Source organism: Nelumbo nucifera, chromosome 5 (assembly GCF_055504915.1).
Source record: "Nelumbo nucifera cultivar China Antique chromosome 5, China Antique-T2T, whole genome shotgun sequence".
In the NCBI taxonomy this organism is placed as follows: Eukaryota; Viridiplantae; Streptophyta; class Magnoliopsida; order Proteales; family Nelumbonaceae; genus Nelumbo; species Nelumbo nucifera.
The window spans coordinates 30964060-30986530 of record NC_142653.1 but is presented as its reverse complement, the minus strand read 5'-3'; the positions used below and the strand labels follow the sequence as shown (position 1 = coordinate 30986530).

The window sequence follows — 22471 nt, the reverse complement described above, 5'->3', positions numbered from 1 at the left end:
TCATATATGATCCCAACGTTACAATTGGATGCTCCTGCTTTCATAGTATTTGCAAAGCTTGAGCCCCCCTTGTAAAGATGATAGTATCTCTTGCAGCTAAAATCTCTCCACACATTCTGCAAACATAGGCATCCAATCACATTAGGAACATCTCCCTATGAATTTGATGTGTTGGCTTGGGAGATATTCCCAATCTGTGGTTGGATGCCATGTTCAAAGAGTTCATTCATGGATGAGGACAAAGGAGGGTGGTGCACTGTAAAGCATCGACTAGGAATAATGAATGTTGTAGTGGATATGAGAACAAATGCTCTTCTTTGTTTGCATTCTTTTCTTTTATTTTAGACATCTAGTCAATAATATTGTGCTTAAACAATTAAAATTAAGGTAAATGTCTTGAACTACCCCCTAAGTTTTAGGAAATTGATCAACTCTACCCCTATTGTTTAGAATTTGCCTTAAAAGTACCCCTAAGTTTTTTGACAATGATTAAATCATCCCTTATTGTTAGCATTCCATCACAATCTGTTCACATATGATAGCACGTGATATAAATAATTCTTTTAAAACTCAATGTTACCCTTTTAAAACTCATGTGATATTGAAGCATATGGGCATGGAACTAGTAACAGCTAAGATGGCATCCTTAAAATCTAGTTTTTGAGTGGGAGGTGATCCCTCCTATTCACCTGTTCATATTAAGGTATTTGTAGCAATAGAAAAAGAAAAACTTTGCCAATGGACAAGGTGTTATTGTCAAATCAAGACCAACAAGATATTATTCAAATGTTTCGTTTAAAGATTTAAAGAAGAATGATGGGTAATATAATTTTTTTCATCCTTCTGTTACCGAATGCTATGGTAAGGGAAAATTTACTCAATTATAAAAAATCTTGGCGGTACTTTAAGGCAATTTCTAAACAATAAGAATGAATACATCAATTTCCTAAAACTTAAGAATAATTTAAGAGATTTACCCTTAAAAATTATTGAAATAGGATCTTACACCAACAAAAAAGGTTCCAACACCTTACCAACATGATCTGTACACATCTCACCACAAGATTGGAATCCATCATAAAAGTGAGACTTGTCATATATGAGATCTGACTCAAAATGACCAACATGAACAAGCTAGGTAGATATTGATCTCATAGAGCAGTCAGATTAGAAAAGAAATTTGGACAATTTGGGCAGGCAGAACTATACTTTATGGTTCCTTGGGCACCTCCTATATGGTTAGGAAGCAGTTTTCAGTCCAAAGGCATTACCAAATTTGAGTGTTTCTTTAATTAATCATTTAATCTATAGCCAAACTTAGAAGAAAAACAACTAAAAATGCTTTCACTGGCCAAACATGTCCATTACAAACAAATACTAATGCTTCTAACCGTAAACAGAAAATATGATATTCCCTGCCGTGCTTATTACTCATTCTCTTGAGATTTAAGAGAAGGTATATTAAGTTTTCTCCAGACTCCAATCGACAGCTGGCCAATTTATAAACAGATACTTAACAGACAATCCCACCTGTATCTAGGGTATCAATTGGACTAGATTTGGTCCAATCCGGTCCAGTCCAATGTGAGTCCATTACAAATGAACCTGGTCCAATTCAGTCCAATGAATATTTTAGACCATTTTAAACCGGTCCAGAGATTGTTCAATCTGTTCAAATTCTTGTTAATTTAGATTGGTTTCAACTCAAACCTGATCCATTGACACCTATGTTCTAACCTTTTATCAATGGATCATATATTGGCTCAATCCAATATAAATTCATTATGGACGGACCAGGTCCAATCCAATATGTCATATTGGTCCATCCAAATTCAATGTCTTATTGGTCCGTCCAATCTGTCCACATGGATTTTGATTTGGACGGAGTCCAACCCAAAACCGGTCCATTGACACATCTACCTGTATCTGCCACGTGGCAAATCTTATAGCTGATCCATACCGTCAATCAGATAGGACCTTAACCTTCTAAACCTTACCTCCATAAATGTATGATCCGTCCAGATTCCATGATTAAAACTTAATTATTATTTGATCTATTTCCTTGCCTTGCATTCGCGTCATACGTGTCCTTCAAATGGGTGACTTTTTTTATTTATTTCATCTTTTTATTTTATCAATTATTTATATCTCATCAAAAAGTTGGACGGTGACAAGATATATAATACTCTGTCTTCCCTAACTCCAAGCCGTTAGATGTGAGATCAACGGTTCCAGGCATCGTTCATGTTAGGTCATTATTCCTCATAATAGTCGGCTGTCGTTATTACTTCATTTGACCTTTCTTAGTTTCGAGTACCCATCTACTTTTCTCTCCCAAATTCCGTTCTCTCCATTCTTCTTCTTCTTCTTCTTCTTCTTCTTCTTCTTCTTCTTCTGTGAGTTGCTCCGATATGTTTGATTGTCTTCCTCTCTGCGAGTAGGCCGACATGTTCCGTCTAAGCGACAATCTCGTCCTGGAATCTAATGGCTTCCCCTGGCTAGTCTGGCTACATCTCTTGGTAATGTTTCTCCTCATCGTTTTGCTTTCTTATTTGGGCGTCCTTGCTTTCGATGTTCCGGCCAACGGGGCGGCGCCGAGGTTGGTGCCGGTGAGCGATCTATTCACAAGTAAAGATTATCAGACGGAGGAGCCAGTCAAGAACAATATTAGCTGTGCCACGACGAATCGCTTTGATGATAACAAGGTGCGCTTGCTTATTTTCTTCATCTTTCTTTCCTTGAACCATGCCAGGAAATAATTCACCAGTAACCATTAACCAATGTATGTAATTGGGGAGGAATTTTTTCCAACTATTTAGATCTTTTCTCAGCACCAGTATCCATTCAAAGAGATGGATTTTTGTTTGTTTTTTTTTTTATTTTTTTTATTCATGAGATGAGGCTATACACAACGGGAGTAGTTCATCCCCATCCCCTTAACCCCCAACCCTGGTGGCAGCGGGATTTGATCTCAGGTCTCTGTTACAGCCTACAACGAGACAGATATTCTACCAACTAAGCCACCCTCAGTTGGCAAGAGGTGGAAAAATGTTGGTGGCCAACCCAGCCGTCCATGAAACGCGTAAATTGACTGCCTTGTTAATTAATTGCTTCAGGTTAAGCTAAGCTTCCAAACGATAATGTGGAAAAAAATTGCCACGTGGCAAGTTTCGTTAGAAAAAGAGGTTTGTAGGCCACCACATACGAGTTGCCACTCACGGGGCTGGCTGGCTCTGGTGGAAGCCTTCAAGCAAGCTTTGAAATGCCTTCAACTTGAAGCATACTCATAATCAAATTAAAACCCTTCATTAGCTTAACAATCAATTTTAATGCCAAACCCATCTGCAATTCTGCAGCCGGAAACTTCTATGAAGATAGAGCGGGTTGATTCCATGTGAAAATATTCGGTCAGATTTGTTTTATAAATTAAAAAATTCACTATTTCAGGGTTAGTGGACAAGCAACTTTTCTGCAATTACACAGACAAGATAAAAATGGTGTAGGAGACGGTTAATTAATTGGATCCGAGACTAATCATCCTTGATGGGTTACAGTCGCAGATGTCTATTTTTCAAGGAATCGTGTATATTTTCGTAGTAGAACCCTGAAACTCAATGAGAATCCAAGCTGTTGATGAGTAAAGCAAGGGGATTTCATATCCAGGTGTTGGGCTGGCTCTGGCTGGGACATTCTAAGCCATACATACAATGAGGTTTGTTTGTGTATTAACCAGGGGAAAGCATGTTCTGAGTTACAAGTTGAAAATTGAAAGCGATGTTGAGATATAAAGTGGTGGTCCTGGTGGAGCTGGGATTCTGGGATTCATGGAAGCATAGATTAGAGAGAGAGAGAGAGAGAGAGAGGGGTAACTTCATAGGATTCCTACCCTAGACTCTATTAGTCCTTCAACAATTGGCTTCACTTCAGAAGTTCAGATGTTCATGCGACTATAATGAGTTCCACTCGTGACTCGTCTATACTTCAACTCGTGAGTCGTGACACTGGACCAATCACAATATATGGGTCCCATCACATGAGGCTGACTAGGCCCAAGCCCGGATCCACTGCTTCCTTGGCTGTGTATCGAATGGCCCTGATGGGGCCCATATTGGCATGTCTGATTAGCATAGACCGTTCGACCTTTACGATCAAAGAAACAATAAGGAATGCAAACGTGCAGCTCTTGTCATCTTTTGTGTGCAACAGCCTTTTTCTCAGGAGTCACTGGTTATTGGACCAAAATAGATAAAAAAAAAAAACCCATGAATCGTATAAAGTTTTGTTTGCACAGAAACTTTTAGTTGTCTCTATTCTCTGACTCTGATATCTGTATCAACCGACAAAGCTACAATCAACCTTTTTTTCTCCCTACTTTTGTCCTTTTAGCGAATGGGAAAAGCATTTTAAATACAAGGTACAAGGCTTGGTCTTGGTGAAAATGTAAAATCTTTTTCTTTGCATGGTTTTGTGGCAAATCAGTCCTCTCTAAGGTTGTCTGGTTTGATGATTTGATCGCTATCTAATATTCTGCCTTCCTTTAATTTTGTTGATGTATGACAAATAATGTTATGAGTTCTACCATTGCAGTTGAGGGAAGACCAAACAAGTACTAAAGGCGGAATCGTAAGCATAAGAAGTATAAGAACAGAAAGACAAGAAGCAGAGATACAGGAAGCGGAGGATAGTTTAACCAAGAAAGTAGCACAGAGGACAATAGCTCAATGTTCTTATGGCCCATGCTATTACCTACAACAAGCAGCAAAGGTTTTCCTTAAGTGCCTCGGTCTTGACTCTACCTCTCAGGGTTCTTCATCAGCAGAGCTAGAGTCAAAACACGATGTTAGGCATGAAGATACTGTACCCAACTCCATTGGGCCAATGCCAGAAGCCAAGCCCAGTAAGCCTGCAGAAGGCGCCCATGTTCCAATATCAAGATAGTAGCTAACCTTGTAATTTGTTCATTTTCTCAAATGAGTTATTGTGTGTTTATTATATAATAAAATTTTCTACCTTATCTATACGTATAATATCGTTAAAACCGAGGTCCGAGGAAGGACGAGAGAAATGTGGAAGAATAGTCAGTTACCTTTCTCCCTTCTTTATATGGGCCCCACTATGTATGTAGGGCCAGGCGTGTTGGTTCTGGGCAATGCAAAGACATGTGGAGGCCTAATCCACGGGTGACTTCAGGCCCAACCTTGGCCCAACTTGCAATCTCAGACACATGGTGTTTCATCTTTCATGTCCAAGTTCAATGAGCACACCAAACGTATAATTATGAAGGTTTCTTTCCTCTTCATCAGAACTTTCAAAAGGAGAAGTTGATGTTGACGACGCCTTTAGTGCACCTAATTAACCGATTTTCCTTTTGGGACACTTCTGTTCGTGGTTAAGCTCATAAAAAAAGAAGGTTTTATAGTTTTATGGACGATAACAAAGCCACGATAGACGTTAAAGATAATCTTTGGCTCAGTTTGGAAAGAGTATAAATTTGTATTTGTACTGTGCAAATACATATAAAATAATATAAAATACGAGGTTTTGCATTCTACAAATTTGTATTTGTACTTCTTCCAAACTAGGCTCAGTTTGGAAAAAGGGCAAATAGAAATATGTTCAAAGCTTTTGCACCGACTAGATTTGTATTTTCACTTTTCCCAAAAACAGCATTAATTTATGTATTCAAATTTATGTATTTTTTTATTATTAATGAGATGTAGATATCAAAATTCAAATATGATTACATAAACATCTCATCCAAAAGAATTGTATGAGCCAATGAAGTGAACAGTAGTAATTCAATTTATAATTTAAAACTTATAATTAAATAGGGGCTATATTAAAAAAAATGATTCTTTTAGCCAAAAGAAAGTTTCACAATCTTATTCATATTTATAATAGTAGTGTAAATATAGAATTATAGATATGTTTCATTTTTTCTTTAATTTGTTTTTCTATTTTTGTGTGTAAAAATAATTATGATATGTCACACTTACCTTTTGTTTAATATGATAAATATATGACATTTTAAATGTGCCTTAATGTTTTTTTTGCAAAATTTATATATATATATATTTTAATTTTATTATTTATTTATGACATTAAAGGTTAACACAATTAACCCAAAAGTTGAACTATTTATTATTAATTTTTATATTTTATTTTTGGTTAGTTCTAAATTATGTATTTTATTTTCATTATCAATAAAAATAAATCTTGTTTATTACACTTATTTTTTTAATTTGATTAATAAAAATATCATAAATGTGTTTTTTTCTCTATATTTTTGTAATTTTCTATATTTATTTCTATTTTAAAATTTTTATTACCTAACTATATATGACTTCATATATTGATCAATTTGATTCGAATGGTTGAATTAGCCACCACTTGGAGTTGTTTTTAGTCAATTTTAAAATATATGAATTTATATTGTTAAAATATTGATATAGATCTAATTAGCAGCATTTATTAGTGAAAAATAATACAAATATAGGATTTAATAAGAGAAAAATAAGATTTAATACTTTAAGTATAAGACTTAATGAGAGAGGATTAAATAATGTGAAAAGTAATGGATTAAATACATGAAATATGGGCATTCTAGTAGCTATTAAAGCTATATTAAAATAACCTTTACCCTTTCTGAAACAAAAAAAATAGAGGATAATTTTAGTCCAAAAAAATCTACACTTTTATATATAATATAGATTATTTTGCCTCATCATTTGACAACCATCTTATTAAATGACCTTTTATTTCATACATTTTGACCAAAACTAAGGATTTGTTTGATTCTCCATTGGAATTGGAATCCGAATCAGAATGGCCTAAAGCCTATTCCCCCTGACAAAGATGGAGGGAGGGAGATTTGACATCGAGATAAAGAGAAATATGGTTTGGGGAGTCACTTGTCTTTTTTTATTGGTTGGAACGGTATTCTTATTCTTAGGAGGCCAGAATGGCCATTCCCTCAAATGGGGGAATGCCATTTTCAGGAATAAAAGTCAGATTTGGATTTGTCTAACTAAACAACGTGGGCCATTATGATTCGGATTACAGACTCTTATTCCCATGAATCAAATGGATCCTAAAATCTAATAACTCTCCTTGATATCAGTAACTTCAACATATGATACAATATACAAGCAATCTAGCCCAGCTGGGAGTATTTACCCTCAACAAACGCTCCTCAAGAGAGGCAGCTAGAAGCATAGAAGAAAGAAATGTACCATCTTGCACAACCAATTTAAACTCATCTGAGATTGATAAAAGTCCAAGTGTCCAACTATGAATATATAGATTTAAGCGCCAAAACAAAGGAAAAAAAAAAAAAAAACCTATGCATAGATTAGAGGTATTGGTGCACAAGGAAAAAAAACTTTATAAATAAATCATACACTGAGAGAAGCTCTGACAACCGTCGGGTCTGAAATCTGAATTTAAGTGTAATTGTAATTTCGTCCAACCAAACAGTTGGCTAATTTTGCACCCCTGTTCCCGCAAATTATCATTTGAATCATAAATCTCAAACAAAATAGTTAAAATATAATTAATTACATAGGTGTTAATTAACTAGTCTAGAAATTATTGGCGAATTTACTGGCCCAATCCTTACAAGCTCTACTACTGATTGCTCACATGTTCCTTATCTAAAAAGCCAGTCTTGATTTTCTTGAATTTTCTACAAGCCATTTTGCTTTACAGCACGAAGAAACGACGTTCATCTTGGATTCTTAGTCATGAAATGATATATTGGAAAACGTTCTGAAACGGAAAGAAGTTTCTAACACGCTTTGCCAAACATCAGTCAGCATGGTCTGGAACCTGAAGTCTATACACAAGTCTCCAACGATATAATTGTATTTATATAGCTTCACGTTAAAGGCATCACATATGTAATTGCCACTTGGGTTGCGTTAGGGGTGAAGCCCCCTAGGCCCTAGTGCACTGTATGTCCAAGATCACAGATTCAGTTTTAGGTTCCAGGGTTTAAAACTAAAATGAAGAGGTGGTAGGATGTATGTCCTCCAACGGGTAAGAGCCAATTATTGCCCTATGAAAAATATGTAAATGATTCGGATTTCAACAATTTGGGCCAATTGTGTATCTGCACTAATAAAAAAATAAAATTTATATAATGCTTTATATAAAGATTAGTTCTAGTTTGGACCTATGTGATGCATGGGTTTTGTTAAAAGAAATTGAAATAAAAATAATTCTATTTCTTTTTTTTTTTTTGAATGAAACCCTATAACATTCTTAATTGAGCTGAATCGGTACAAATAAGGGTGCAACTTGGTAGGTTAGGTCGAGTTGAAGGCCAACCTAGGCCCAACCCTAAAGATGCAATTCTCAAGCTCAACCCTAACCCAATCTAAGGTTAAGCCCCAAGATTATCGACGAAGCCCAACCTTAATCGAACAAATCTCAATTCGGACTCGGATTCAAGCTGGGTTAGGTCAGGCTTAGTCAAGCTTGGGCGGGTTGGTTAGGCTTGAAAGAATTTATGAATATATTTTTGTCTGGGCATCCTTTATTATAACTCGGATTAGATGCACATGATGACTGCGTCATGAATTGTGGGACCAATGATAATATCACACTCCACTCACTAGGGTCCTATATAATTTAGGATTGGTGTGATGTATGTTATCATTAGTTCGACAACTTGTTGAACAATTATTGTATTCAATTAATCATATCTCCTTTTATTGGCCTAATTTAGGAGTAGAATTGATTGAAACATATACAAATTTCATTTATAAATGTACACATACATATTTTATATTTATATAAATCTATATATAATTAGAAAAAAAAAGATATTTTATATAAAAAAATGTATGTATATGTGGTTTTTTAGGTGGGCTCAAGTTGGGTTGGGCTTAAACTATTTGACGCCTTAACCCAAGCCCAACCTAGTATTAGGTTATGCTTGTTATTTAGCCTAGGCCCAACCCATAAACCCAAAAACTTACGCCCAACCAGTGCAAAAATTCATGTTTGATTGGGTTAGGCTTGAGTAATTTAGCTTAGGCCCAACTCATTACCCAAAAACTTACGCCCAACCAGTGCAAAAACTCATGATTGATTGGGTCAGGCTCGGGTTGGGCCTGCCCAGGACCTAGGTCCAAGAGTAACTCAAAACATTATTTTATGGATTATGTCTAGTCAACCTAACTGCAATTCAACTTGCACCTTAGGCTCAGTTTGGATGCAAAATCTTATTTTTTGTATTATTTTGTATGTATTTGCACCATATATATTTGTATTTGTACTCCTTCCAAACTGAGCCTATGTATTTGCACAGTACATATTTGCATTTGTACTCTTTCCAAACTAAGCTTTAGGTTCAGGTTGGAAGGAGTACAAATACAAATATGTACAGTGAAAATACAAATAAAATATAAGATTTTGTATTCTACATATTTGTATTTATACCCCTTTAAAGGGGTATAAATACAAATATATACAGCATAAATACATACAAAATATAAGGTTTTGTACTCTACATTTTGTATTTGTACTTGTTCCAAATGGAGCCTTAGTGAGAGTGTCCAGATTTTTTATATTTTTAAATGGAATTTATTGTATGGGTATAAAAAAATGAGATACCCATTTATTGTATGGGTGATTTAAAACAGGTCAAATTTAACCCATTACGATTATCTTCTTTGGCCAATCGTTAATAGGGTTCAATAGAACCCAAATTTTGAAAATTTATTTTTCTGGATGGGTTGAACCTGAATATCCTCATAGGTTATATCCTAACCTTTATGAGCATTGAGTTACCAATCTAATGGGAGGAAAAATGCAAAAAGTACAAGAATGTGAAGTTGAGCGATTTTGTAATATGAGATATACTCATATACATGAAGATAAAAAATAAGAGGGAGTTTAGGCAACTTTACCTATCCATTACGATTTGTTTCATTTTCTATTTGCTAAAGGTGCAGTTGTCCACGCCAATGTCAGTTGGATCTCAGAGGGGATGGGATATCATATGGAAAGGGGCCGATGGGCCAGCATAATTGAGCTTAGGGTTGAGGGCGTCCTTGTTTCAGGCCTTTCTGGGTTGAACAAGTCCCAGGTAACAATTCCAATCAGTTGGATCTCAGAACTCAGATGAGAAATTTCCATTTTTTAGGATATGTTTAATGGGCTTTTCTGAGTTGGACTTGATTTCTTGTCGAGACTGATGGGTGGGGAGTCTGCTGACGGAACTCTGGATCACTGTCATATACCCAGGAACTATAAGCCCAAGAAGCCCGAGTCGTTGCTAAAATTGTGCTCTTTTTATGGGGCAAAGGCCAATGTGTCACTGGGCCCAATCCAGGCTGTTGAATTTGATGGGGAAATGAGCAACCACTGTGAATATTTTATATGAGACTCGTCATAATAAAATGCAAGTGGCTAAACAGAGCTGTAAATGCAAAGGTGGAGACCAGAAGCTTACATGTGATCAAGCAACACTTACAGAGTTTACTACATAAACTTGATACACGAGACAATCCCCATGAGCATGTTCTGGCTGCTGGCAACTGCATCCTTTAATTATTTCCTCTGTCATCAACCCCCAAACTCGATGAACAGCTTTGGATTTGGAATCATTAGTGGGGTTGTTTCAGATCATTTATCAGGGAATTCAATAAGCGATGAGGATTGAAGGCGAAGCGGAAAGGTTCGACAATCGACAACTACAAAAATGGGTTCAGAACACTTGGAACATGAGTCGTCTGGTTTCATACGCCTAAAAAAATGTGGAAAATGAAGATGAAGATGATGAAGAACCCGAAGCGGAAAGATTCGACCAAAACTTGTCCTGACGCGACTCGATATTGCGGATGGTGTAGTTACTATTTACTAGTCAGTAGGTTGATACAGCAACTGTGTTTCACCTTCACCCGAGACCCAAGAACCCAGTATCCCAGATTAACAAGAAAACCGAATCTTACTCTGCTTCCAATGACTATTGTTCCTAGTCGAGATCCGGCTTCATCTGAATGACTGAATCCGTAAGACCAAGATCAGAAACAAGAGGAATACTAGCGCCACTGTCTGATTTCACGGGCCCCATGTGCATGGAGCTGAAATGGAGTAAAACAGTAGAATGGTAGTTGCTGACTTGCTGTCTCTGGTAGAGGGCTACCGAAAAAGGGCTAAGCTGAAAACAGGAAGAAAGATTTCGAAAGAAATCAGAATACAGGAATGCATTTGACCAACTGAAACTCTGAACGTCATCTACCTCTACCCCGCTGGAATCCACTTCCTTCATGTCTTGTTCTCTTGTCTCTGTTTCTTCGAAAGAATAAACGATGGAAAAGAAATGCGAGATATAGAAATTGCATTAATTTCACATGCATTTATCAGGGTATGTTTATGGAGTCCGTAAGACCCACCCCACCAGGCACCAGCCATGTCTGACGATGGTACAGTGAGACTATCTTAATGGCGTAGGATTCTTTATATATGTTTCTTAAATTAAAACTTTGGTAATTTAATGGGTTGGTGTTAGGTAACGTTCCCTGACGACTTGTCTTTGGAACGAGCTTATTGTTTTTATTTGTACGAAAATACCCCTTTAATTAAATTAAAGTTCAAATATAGAATAATGTTCAAGTTCTCTCGGTAGTCAGTACTGTTTAATAGGACATTCAAAACCCATGGAAAAGGGCAGTCCATACTGCATAGTTTGTTTTGAAGGACAAGCTCTCGCAGTTTCTGCATTTGTCTGCTTGCTTATGCAGTTATGCATCCCCATTGTGCAGTATACAATACACATAAAGCAATTCTTAGATGGTTTGGATTACCAAATACCAGCGACTGATAGGAAAGGGTACTTTGGTCATACTAAAGAGGCAAGGTCAAATTCGGTAGATGACTGAAGACCAAGGACAGTTTTTCAGATACTGAGAAAAAACCCCAGCTCATCTACTCTTCATTTATTATAAAAGTTGCAGGTGAACCAAGAAAGTGTCCCAAAAACCGAACAGCCATTAAAGGAGGCAAGAGAAGCAAATAGAAGAAAGAAGAAGAAGAAGAAGAAGAAGAAGAAGAAGAGATCGGAGGAAGGGATGGAGAAGTTTTCCTCTGCGAGAGTGGTGGCACAGAGCGCCATAGTAGCTTATTATTCTTACAGTCATCAGAGACCTTGCTGCTACCTTCAACAAGCTCTAAGGGCGATCTCTAAGTGCGTAGGTCTCGACTCTTCTTCCAAGCCTCCTCCACAACCACACAAAGAAGCAAATAAGGCTTGTCAAACAGGTTCCCAGGATCCCCCTTCAGCAACAGACCGAGGATTAGATCCTCCTTCAACAACAGAACAAGGAACCAAAGCCACTGTAAGTCTTCCCTCTCTCTCTCTCTCTCTCTCTCTCAGTTAAGCAAACCATGCATTAATTAGTTCATCTTCTTTCGTCCAGGAGGATGCAGCGGCGACACCCCAAACTATAGAAACTTCTGCGCTGACCAGACGTTCGGCTAGACCACCACCGGTAAACCGTGGATCAGGCGGCCAGACAAACTAGCTATCCCCTACAAACTTCGGTGTCTTGTTGCTTTAGTAGGGAATGTTTAGCGTGAATCTAGACTGGTTGCATACTTTTCCGTTGTTTTTATATGTCTCCCAATCTGTGTATTACATATTTACATGTACACTGCAAATGATAACACGTATAGATATGTATGAAATCATGACCGACTTTACAGAGAATCAATCCAAACTCCAAAGCCATGCATATATTTTGTAAAAACTAAACGGTCCGATTCACGGTGAATGATAGGGCCACGCCTCCTTGTTTCTGAAAACCATTTTACTTTCCGATGATGAGGTGGCCCGCTTTTAACATCCACCGTGAATCGGGATCGGGCGGTTTCCTCTTTTGCAATACAATTGTGCTTTGATTTCTATTGGACTATGGGGGTGTGTAATTTTATGCTTCAAATTCAAAATCTTTTGTATGGTAGCCGAAGTGGGCCGGATCGTCGTCCAAATAATACGAATTTTGGTGCCTAATCAATCCAATCGGTGCCTAAGCATTTGAAAAACAGCTCCCATCCATGAGAGCCCGTTGCTTTCTAGCCATTTTCCTTACTGGGCTGGAGGCAACCAAGTGGACTGGCAGGCGAGGGAATTTGAGCTATTTGGATTCTAGAATGATGAGTCCACAATTCTTTTCTCCCGTTTCTTTTTTCCAGATTTACTTATGTGGGCGTTTATAGACGGCATGTTTTTCAGATAAACGTTTAATTGAAAAACATTACTTTAAACATCGACTGTTTTTTGTTGTTTTTTAATATTTATTTGATAAATGTTGAAACAAAACAATGATTTCATGCGCAATAAACTCTTACATTATCTTGATGTAGTGATATTTTTTCAATAAATGCTTACAGAACCAAACATGACCTTAATGAGCCCAATCAACCGGACAGACTCCATCCCATGGATTGGTTTATGAGTCTGTTTGAATCATGGACCGGATCCGGATGGTAGGTCTAAAATGCCTCCAGGCTGGGATTTGTGATTAAAATATCTGAGCTACCTTCCTGATTTTGATCCCAGAAGCAATACTTCTGAATATCCCACATCACATTTTATGGGACCCACACATTGTTTAGCCACTTTAGTTCAACTTTCAGAATCTACGAGGTCAAGACTAGGCCTACCCCATTCCAATCTGGCCCAACCATTAAGAGGTCTAGTAAGGCATAAATTTAATGGCCCAGTTTATGAGCCAGGTTAGGATTTGACTGTTGTCAAAATTTGAACAAATTAATTCAATCTAAAACTCAAGCCCGAAATAGTGTAAAGTCAGGGCTAAAGCCCGGCCCATGAACAGGTGATGATGATGTTCAATTCAACTCTTTGAACACTGGCCGGCCGGCCGGCCTTTTTAGCACCTTCCGATTTTGGGCTTTATAGCTCTTTTCGTCCATTTGTCACTTGTCAGGCTTAAATTGCCCATAATTCTATGAAGAATTTGTTCGCTTTAATTTCTCCGGGTTCTTTCATTTGTCCCCGGGTTCTTGTCTTTCTCCGTGATAGCAGAATCTCAGTCTTACATCCATATCCCCCATTCTCATACTTTTATTTATTATAGATTTATTATTCTTAACTACCAAGAGAGATGTGGTTGAGAAGGACACAAAAATAATAAATAACTAAATAAAATTAAAAGAACAATTTGAAAAATGGAGCAGGTAAAGTTGTTGTCAGCACTTGGCAACTCAGCAGGTGACTAGAATTGCAGCGTTGGTAGGACGGCTAATTGGTCAAATCCAGGCCTGGTCAAGGTAAATCTAGTCCCAGCCCGAAAAGTAAACACAAAAACCTGGTCCAGAGTCCAGATCCAGATCCTACAAAGTTTATAAGTACACTACCCAGTACTAATTCTATTATTAATACAACTTATTGGGTTTGACCTGTGTTATATATATACATATATATATATATATATATATATATATATAAATTGAATCTGAATAGGTAAAATCAGTGTTGAGCAAGTTTCATAGTATTGATACCCTTAGACTGTCATAATCCAATCCAACTTATCGGGTTTGACCGGTTATATGTTAAAAAACTTTTTAGTATTATCTATCTATCTATCCATATAAATTTCTGCTCATTTTATTCCTCATTTTGATCCTATTATTGAGTGGGTTTATTGGGTTTGACCAGGTTTAGATAATTGGCTTGGTCCTAATTGAATCTGAATAGGTTGAATAGGTAAAATCAGTCTTGAGCATGTTTCAAAGTATTGATACCTTTATACAGTGTTTGGTTTAAAGGAAAAGGTAGGGAAATCTATACAAAATTTGTATAGGTTTCCCTAGATAAAAAGTAGTAACCAATAAATCGGAATTATAAAATTGATAACCAATCAGGAGGCGTTTTATCAAAATTCATTGGAGGTTTTGATCGGTCAAAGCCTTTTTGGTCATCCGGTGTCATGTCTTTGGAGCATGATAGATTTTTCTTTTTTTAATAAAATACGGGAAGTGCTACAGAAAACAGGGGTAGCACACAACCCCATGAACCACATAAACAAAAAAAACTAAGATCCCAAGGGGTACACTCAAGGCATTTCGAGCTAACCAATCTAGCGCTTGATTTGCTTCTCAATACACATGTAGTTGAACTGGCAGCAAACACTAAGATACTCTGCAATGATAGTCTTCAGTCTCTACGGGGACTTCATGGTCTTTCTTAGGCAGTCAATGACAAGCTTTGGATCACCTTCAATAATGATTGGGAAATCCTTGAAGTTGATAGATGTGTTGATCGCTTTCCAAACTGCTCAAGCTTCAGCTAAATTGATAGATGTGATACCAATACAATACACTTTGAGATTAAGAATTGAGCCAAGGTGGTTCCTGGTAATACATGCTATAGAGCACCAGATCAGCATTGCAAGAGGCATCAAAATTGATTTTATTGACCTAGGTTTGGGATTTATCCACTTCATAGACTTCCAAACTTTCAAATTATCATTTTCCTTATTCTCTAAAGTCGTAGGCTATATTTTATTTGAAGGAAAAGGTAAGGAAACCTATGACAGGTTTGTAAAGGTTTCCCTACCTTTCCCTACTTTTTCCTTCAAACCAAACACAACCTTAATGTTTCTCAAATAGTTAATAGCTCCTTCAAAAATAATCTGAGGGATAGGTTTATTATTGAAACAATTATCACTCCTTTTTTTTTTCAAATGAACCATAGAAAAATAGGAGAATGACGGTTCAGCCCAGGGTTAGAATTTTTAGGCCCAAAGTACAGTTGGGGAAGGTGCCAGCTTGGAATTGATGTCAATTCACAAGCAAGCATTGATGCATAAAGTGGAGGTTTTTGACATTTTGAATGTTTATAAGTCTTCAGTGAAATTTAAAAATCTGCATTGAGCCTATCCGTACTTTTCCATAGAAAAATTGCCAATTTTTCTTTGTACAAATGATCATAAATTGTTGAATAAAATACACCAATCTCTCACTATCAAATCCAAATCACTAGGGGCTGATAGGTCATCATTCAAAGTCATCCAAATTTGATTGGAGAGATTACATCTGAGGAATAAATGGTCAATATTTTCCTCTTCTCGACAATGGCTACAACTACCATATATATTAAGACCTCTTGCCCTAAGTTTATTTTTGGTAGCTTGCCACTGATAACTAGGAAGATAAAAACCTTAATCTTTGGGGGAACTTTCAGATTCCAAACATTTTTTAACAATTTATCCATATGATCATTACCCCCAATACCTCGGCATTCCTCATTATACGTTGTTTAGACAGAGAAATTACCAACAGAGGCAAAATTCTAAACTAATTTATCATCAGATTGACCCGAAGGGATTAACCCAAACCAATTTAGCATGATAGGTTTTCCCAAATAACATTTTGGTACACTCAATCGATACCGAAAAAATCGGCTAAAAGCATTGATGCTATATTTTCCATCATTTCATACCATCACCAATCACCACTATTTAAACTTGACAATGTCAAAAGTCCCGTGATGTTTGGGGTGCATTTGAGTTAAGCTGAGCAAAAAAAAAAAAAGGGTTTGAATTTGAATTCAAACTAGATTTGAATTAGAGATATGGACTCAAATTTGGCCTGATTTAATAGATAGTATTGATGTCGCGCAATGTGTATGCTCCCTCGTATATTGTGATTCAGACTCTGACTGGATATCAAGTTAGTTGGGCTGAGCTATGTGGCTGAGCTGATGTCTGGATGTTCGAGTTGAAACGAGCTGCAAGGGAAGGAATGTGAGAGTGCCCGGGAAGTTTTTTACCCAGGAGGGCACTCCAATGCTTAAATCATCAATGGGTGAATAGGGATTTCTTTGAGAGTGTGAAGAGCTTGAGTGTACGAGTGCATGTACCTCCCCAGGTGATTCCGGACGCCTTATATAGGCCTCTAAACTCTGGGGGCTCAAGATAACAATCTTGAGCTTTTTGTAGAACTGTTTCCTTATTTTCATGCGCATTAAGGTGTCAATTGAGGGATCCTCGCGGGAGTTACGATTCGTCCAAGTGAAGTCAAGGCGCGCGACATGGCAAGTCGTTCTAACGGTCGCGCTATTGGCGCCTTTGGCAACGAACCATTGGAGACAGTTAGTGAGCTATTCCTCATAAGCCGCCTTCAGGTCTCTCAGCTCGGTCGGTTCCCAGAACAAGTCGTTGCAATCTTACGGGGTCTGCCAGCTTGGCCTTGCCGAGGTGATGGTCGGCCCGAGCAAGGTGGAGGTCGGCCTGGGCGAGGTGCTCCAAGCTAACTTACCGAGCTGTTCTACTGACTCAACACCAACATATTATCAGGAAGCCACGTGTCGCTTTTTGTATGGGAGGACCAAATTACCCCTCATCAATTATGTTCAAGCTAGACTCAATTGACTAGAATAAAATAAATCTATGATGCCAAAAAGACATAATACCAAAAGAGTTTATCATACATGGAGGCTGGTGGCTGGACTTAGCCATGGTCCAAGTTATGACCATTCTAAAATTTAGATGGTTGAAAATGTCATTTGACAAAATTTTAATTTTGGCATAAAAGTTTATGTCGTTTTACTAGAACACCTCTATAGTTTTACATATTTACTTAGACATACATTATAATTTTATTTTACTAAAACACCCCTCATAATTTGCAACCTTTTTACTTAATGAACCTTTGGTTAAGAATTATTTCTTTTGCTATCTAAAAGCAGTAACATGATCACCTAAACAAAGTGGAAAATGTTCAAGGGCATGACCTCATTATTGTTTATTCCAAAAGTACCCCTAACACTTCTTTCTATAGAAAACAAAATTGACCAAATAGAGTCGTTGCTCATGTCTTACTAGGGGCAAAAATGGCATTTTCTTTTTTATTTTCTTTGATTAAATTTACTCAAATGAACTTTAGGATAAAAACTATCATTTTCCACTTTCATCTAATGGAAGGTCAATTAATAAGTTAATTGATCAATTGACTAGGGCTGTCAAGAACTTTTTTACTTCATGCCACATCTTGAAGGAATTCAACTCAACTTTCATTGCTCTAATTCCAAAAATTAGGAATCCTTCTCAAGGCTCTCATTTTAGGCCCATAAGTCTCTACAACACCACTCACAAAATCATTGCAAAAATCCTAGTCAATAGGCTTAAGCCCCTCCTTCAGAAGCTCATAGGTACAAAGAAAAGTGTTTTCACTCCAAGTAGAGTAATAAATGATATTAGCTTGATTGCTCATGAAATTATAGACTATTAAAAAGAGCAAATCTAAGAAGGCTAACATGGTCTTGAAGTTAGATATGAGCAAAGCTTATGATAGACTTGAATGGGCTTTCTTGGAAAAAGTGTTAAAAAGATTGGGATTTGGGGATTCCTACGTTAAGTGGCTCATGGAATGTGTCACTACTGTCTCTTACAAGCTTATTATCAATGGCTCCCCTAGTCGAAGTTTTAAGCCTACGAGAGGGATCAAGCAAGGGGATCATCTATCTCCTTACCTCTTTCTACTTTGCTCTAAGGCTTTCTTTGCAAATATTGATCACTTGGTTTCTAACTCTCATCTGTCTAGTGTTAAGCTAAACAGGGAATGCCCTACTATTTCCAATTTGTTCTTTGCAAATGACAACTATATATTCTCTAGAGCAACTCTGGAGGAAAGCAATATACTTCTGGATACCATCCATGCCTATGAGAGAGCTTTAGGACAGCAGGTGGATCTTGTAAAATCGGAGGTCTTTTTTAGCCATGGTCTTCACCCAAGATTGCAAAAACTGTTAGCCAAGACTCTTCACATGAAGAGAGTGGAGCATCCCTTAATCTATTTAGGTCTCCCAACTGAAATTGGGAAATCAAAAAAGCAGTTATTCTCCCACCTGGTTGAGAGAGTAGGAGTTAGAACAAACGTTTGGAGTTATCTATTTCTAAATCAGGCAAGGAAAGAAGTTCTTATAAAATATGTAGTTTCAACTATTCCTGCCTATGCTATGTCATGCTTTCTAATCCCAAAGCAAGTGTGCAATGAATTGGATAAATTGCAAAGAAAATTCTAATGGGGTAGCAGCAATTCTAAGAAAAAGTTGAGTTGGGTAAAGTGGGAGAGTATTAGTAAAAACAAAGGGTTCAGATATCCCTATTGCTTCAACCTTGCTCTCCTAGCAAAGCTAGCTTGGAGACTTTGTGTAGAGGAGGAGAGTCTCTGGGCTGGAGTCATCAAAGCCAAATACCTTAAAAACAAAAGATTTCTCTTTTCAAGGCTCTCTAACAAAGTCTCTTGGGGCTGGTAGAGTCTGTTGGTTGAGAAGGAAGTCCTCCTAAAAGACATTTGTTAGTGTCTGCTCAGCTCTATAAAGTTAGGATCTGGGATGATCCTTGGCTTTCGAGTGTGGATGGGTTTAAAATAGTGGGACTAAGGCCAGCTGATCTAAACATTGTTTGGGTCAAGGACCTCATGGTAGAAGGGGGAAGAGTGTGGAATGCTCCTCTGATCCAATCAACATTTCCTCCAGCCACTGCAAACCTCATTCTAAAAATTAATCTTGCAAGAGGCCAATGGGAGGACAGGCTTTGCTGGACCCTAACCTCTAGTGGAAATTTGACTATTAAATCAACTTACTATGTGGCGAAACATTTAACTAATTTAAATGAGGGCGATGAGAGAGTTGTTCACATGAACAACAAACACTGGAAGGCTTTATGGACTATTCCAGTGGACTCCAAGATTAAAGTGTTTGTGTGGAAATGTTGTTTGGAGACTATTGCAGTCAAATCATCCTTGATCAAGAGAGGTATTGGAAGCTTTAATACCTACCCTGTCTGTGGGATTGAGCCTGAAACAGTGTTCTATGCCCTTTGCTCCAGCCAGCATGGTTTTCATCCTGGATTGATCTATGTTCTTCTGGGGCTGAAAGAAAACAAGAACTGTTACTTTGTTTTTTTCTTATCCTCTGGAATGTTTGGAAGGCTTCTAATACTTTATTCTTGAAGATATTAATATAAATCCTGCTCCTTTACTTTTGTCCATTAACAGATAGCTGAAAGTGAGGGTGAAGACTTTCCAACTAGGATGGAAAAAGTCTGCCCATCATCCTTAGTTCAACCAATCAGAATCTTTTTTGGTCTCCTCCAGAATCTGGTGCAGTTAAAGTCAACATTGATGGAGGTTTTTGTGCATCCAAATGGGCTAATTTTGGTGTTATAGTGCGTAACAGTGAAGGTCAAGCATTAGCAGCGTGTTTTGGTCATTGTAATGCTACTTCCCCCTCAATGGTTGAAGCTTGGGCTATTTTGAAAGATATTGATCCGATCAAAAGTTGTGGGTTTTCTTTTGTGTGAAAGGGAACTGTCTCACTCTCCTAAACCTTTTCACCAGGGCGAGTAGCAGTGTTCCAGCCGATATCCTTTTCTTGTTCAAGGACATGTAAGAGGAAATCCAAGGTTTAAATGTTCACTTTAATTTCATTAAAAAACAGATGAATCAGTTAGCCCATTATCTTGCTAAGAGAGGTCTGAGTGAGTCGATTTTCTTTGTGTTTAATTGTCCTCAATGGATTGTAACTCACTCCCTAGGACTTGTTGGGAAGGCATGTTGTTTTATTTCGTCCTTTTAATATATATCTCTTTATTAAAAAAAAAAAAAAAAAAAAAAAACCTATGCCATAGCTTTTTGCAAATCCATAAAACTAGGAGTATTTTAATAAATGACCCAAAAATTTCCTGGCATGGGACCTACTCTTTGTCAAGAAAACGAGGTGGAGTTGAGTTGACACATCTCGTGTAGAATTTCGTCTCATCAAGCACAGAAGCGCAGCTGGCGTCTTTGAGTTTTTACAACGCATGTATATATACCTACATATAATATGTTGGCCGCCGGCCTCTGAAACGAGGGAAGAGGAGGGAAAGAAGAAGAAAACTGTGAGGCAATCTGAAGACCCACCAACATGGAAGAAGAAAGGGATTCAGCTGATGAGGGAGGGACGATGATCTATAATTTACTCCGTCCATATCGCTTCCTTCAATCTGTTATAACTTCCTTACTAAACTGTCTTGGTTTTCATTCTGCCATTTCTACTGCCGAGCTTCTTCAATCTTCTTCTTCTTCACCAACGATTGAGGGTGCTCAAGAAAACAACCTTAGTTGCCCAGATTCTTTGGAAAAAGTACGGAAAAGTACTGTAACCACTGTCGTCAATAGTGTAAGCCTCCCTCCTCACTCTCTCTCTTTCTCTTTCTGACCCGTGTTATTCTGAATGTAATTACTTACTTTCTCTTTGTTACAGAGAGATGCAACAAATTTCATGATGCTTACAGTTGCGGATAGGAGGCCACAACCTCCACCAATAGAATCTGGTCGAGGCCCCCAAACTAACCACAACACTGCCACAGTGGCCGCCTAAGTCGAGCAGGTATGATTTTAATTTGGGGCAATCAGCTCTATGCGTATGGATGAAATTTAAAACATGTTAATTGTTACTCTGAAACTGCATCTGTAATATTAACTTTGTGTGTATGACAGTAACTTGTTTCTTTCTTGAATGAAATATTGAAAATGGTTGATGAACCTTTTCAGCTTAAAGACCAACCAGACAATTTTGGTAATCCATTTATTAGCTAGTACCCGTTTCTCTATTTAATACTGCCGTCTACTTTCAACCATCCTTCGTTTGAATTTAACGTCCCTGTTATATAGGCTAATTAAAGTTTGTTATAATACATTCAACGGTTTGTAATAATTAGGGGGGGGGGGGGGGGGGCGTTGGAATCGCCATATAAGAAAAAATAACAAAAAATATGTTTTTGAATTCTATATTTGTTTTCAAAGCGAAACAATAATACATGTTTTTAGAACCAATAAAATATTGGTTTTTAAAACAGAAACAAATTTTCTAGTATACAGATTATATGATTTATAGATCATGATTTTGAATAATCAGATGAAAGCATGATTTTGAAACCAGATTCAAAAACATGTTTTTAGTTTCAGTTTTGAAAACAAAAAAACATCTACACATGCTTAGTGTATTTTTGTTTTAAGAAACAATATATTTCCAATTGGCATTGTAGAACGACCCCCTAAAGTCTCTAAGCCCTAAATGGTTGGGATTAAAGATGAATTGAGTTCAGTACTTCCGTTTTTTGACAACTGAATATTTTAGAGTGTAGAAAGAAAAGAAAAATGGCTATGCGTGTCTTTTATTTCAACAATCTGTTTGTTGGGAGCACATTCGAACACCAGATAAAGAAGCTTATGCATTTTCGGTAATGAATTTCGGTTACCTGCCCAAGAATCATAAATTTAGTTATCATTTCACTTATTTTGACTTAACATATGTTAATGATTTGAAGGAATCATTCAACCTAAAAGCTTAAGCTGTTAGTTGATGTCCTTGTATACGATTTTATTGTCTAACATTCTCGCGAAAGTCTTTCGGACTTGAAGTGTGAATAAACATAGGCCCACCCATAACTTG

General features: G+C 37.3%; 2 protein-coding genes and 1 long non-coding RNA gene across 3 annotated transcripts; all 3 read left to right on the top strand.

Moving 5' to 3' along the window:
- Window positions 1–2287: 2287 nt before the first annotated feature.
- LOC104600022 (uncharacterized) lies at window positions 2288–5018 on the top strand. The gene is made up of 2 exons (XM_010262816.3): window positions 2288–2705; window positions 4588–5018. Exons 1-2 carry the CDS (start codon window positions 2448–2450, stop codon window positions 4936–4938), a joined length of 609 nt encoding a protein of 202 aa, XP_010261118.1. The 5' UTR covers window positions 2288–2447; the 3' UTR covers window positions 4939–5018.
- Window positions 5019–18286: 13268 nt separating this feature from the next.
- On the top strand, window positions 18287–19986 carry LOC148791361 (uncharacterized). Its single transcript, XM_088888157.1, has 2 exons — window positions 18287–18736; window positions 19345–19986. Exons 1-2 carry the CDS (start codon window positions 18287–18289, stop codon window positions 19984–19986), a joined length of 1092 nt encoding a protein of 363 aa, XP_088744283.1.
- Window positions 19987–20758: 772 nt separating this feature from the next.
- On the top strand, window positions 20759–21576 carry LOC104600024 (uncharacterized). Its single transcript, XR_016075922.1, has 2 exons — window positions 20759–21196; window positions 21281–21576. It is a non-coding gene; the product is annotated as an uncharacterized LOC104600024 (long non-coding RNA).
- The last annotated feature ends 895 nt before the right edge of the window (window positions 21577–22471 follow it).

Coding starts and splice junctions, on each gene's coding strand:
- LOC148791361 (XM_088888157.1), top strand. CDS start 18,287: ATGGTCTTGAAGTTAGATATGAGCAAAGCTTATGATAGACTTGAATGG. Junction 18,737..19,344: donor TGGATCTTGTAAAATCGGAG/GTCTTTTTTAGC, acceptor GTGTCTGCTCAG/CTCTATAAAGTTAGGATCTG.
- LOC104600022 (XM_010262816.3), top strand. CDS start 2,448: ATGTTCCGTCTAAGCGACAATCTCGTCCTGGAATCTAATGGCTTCCCC. Junction 2,706..4,587: donor ATCGCTTTGATGATAACAAG/GTGCGCTTGCTT, acceptor CTACCATTGCAG/TTGAGGGAAGACCAAACAAG.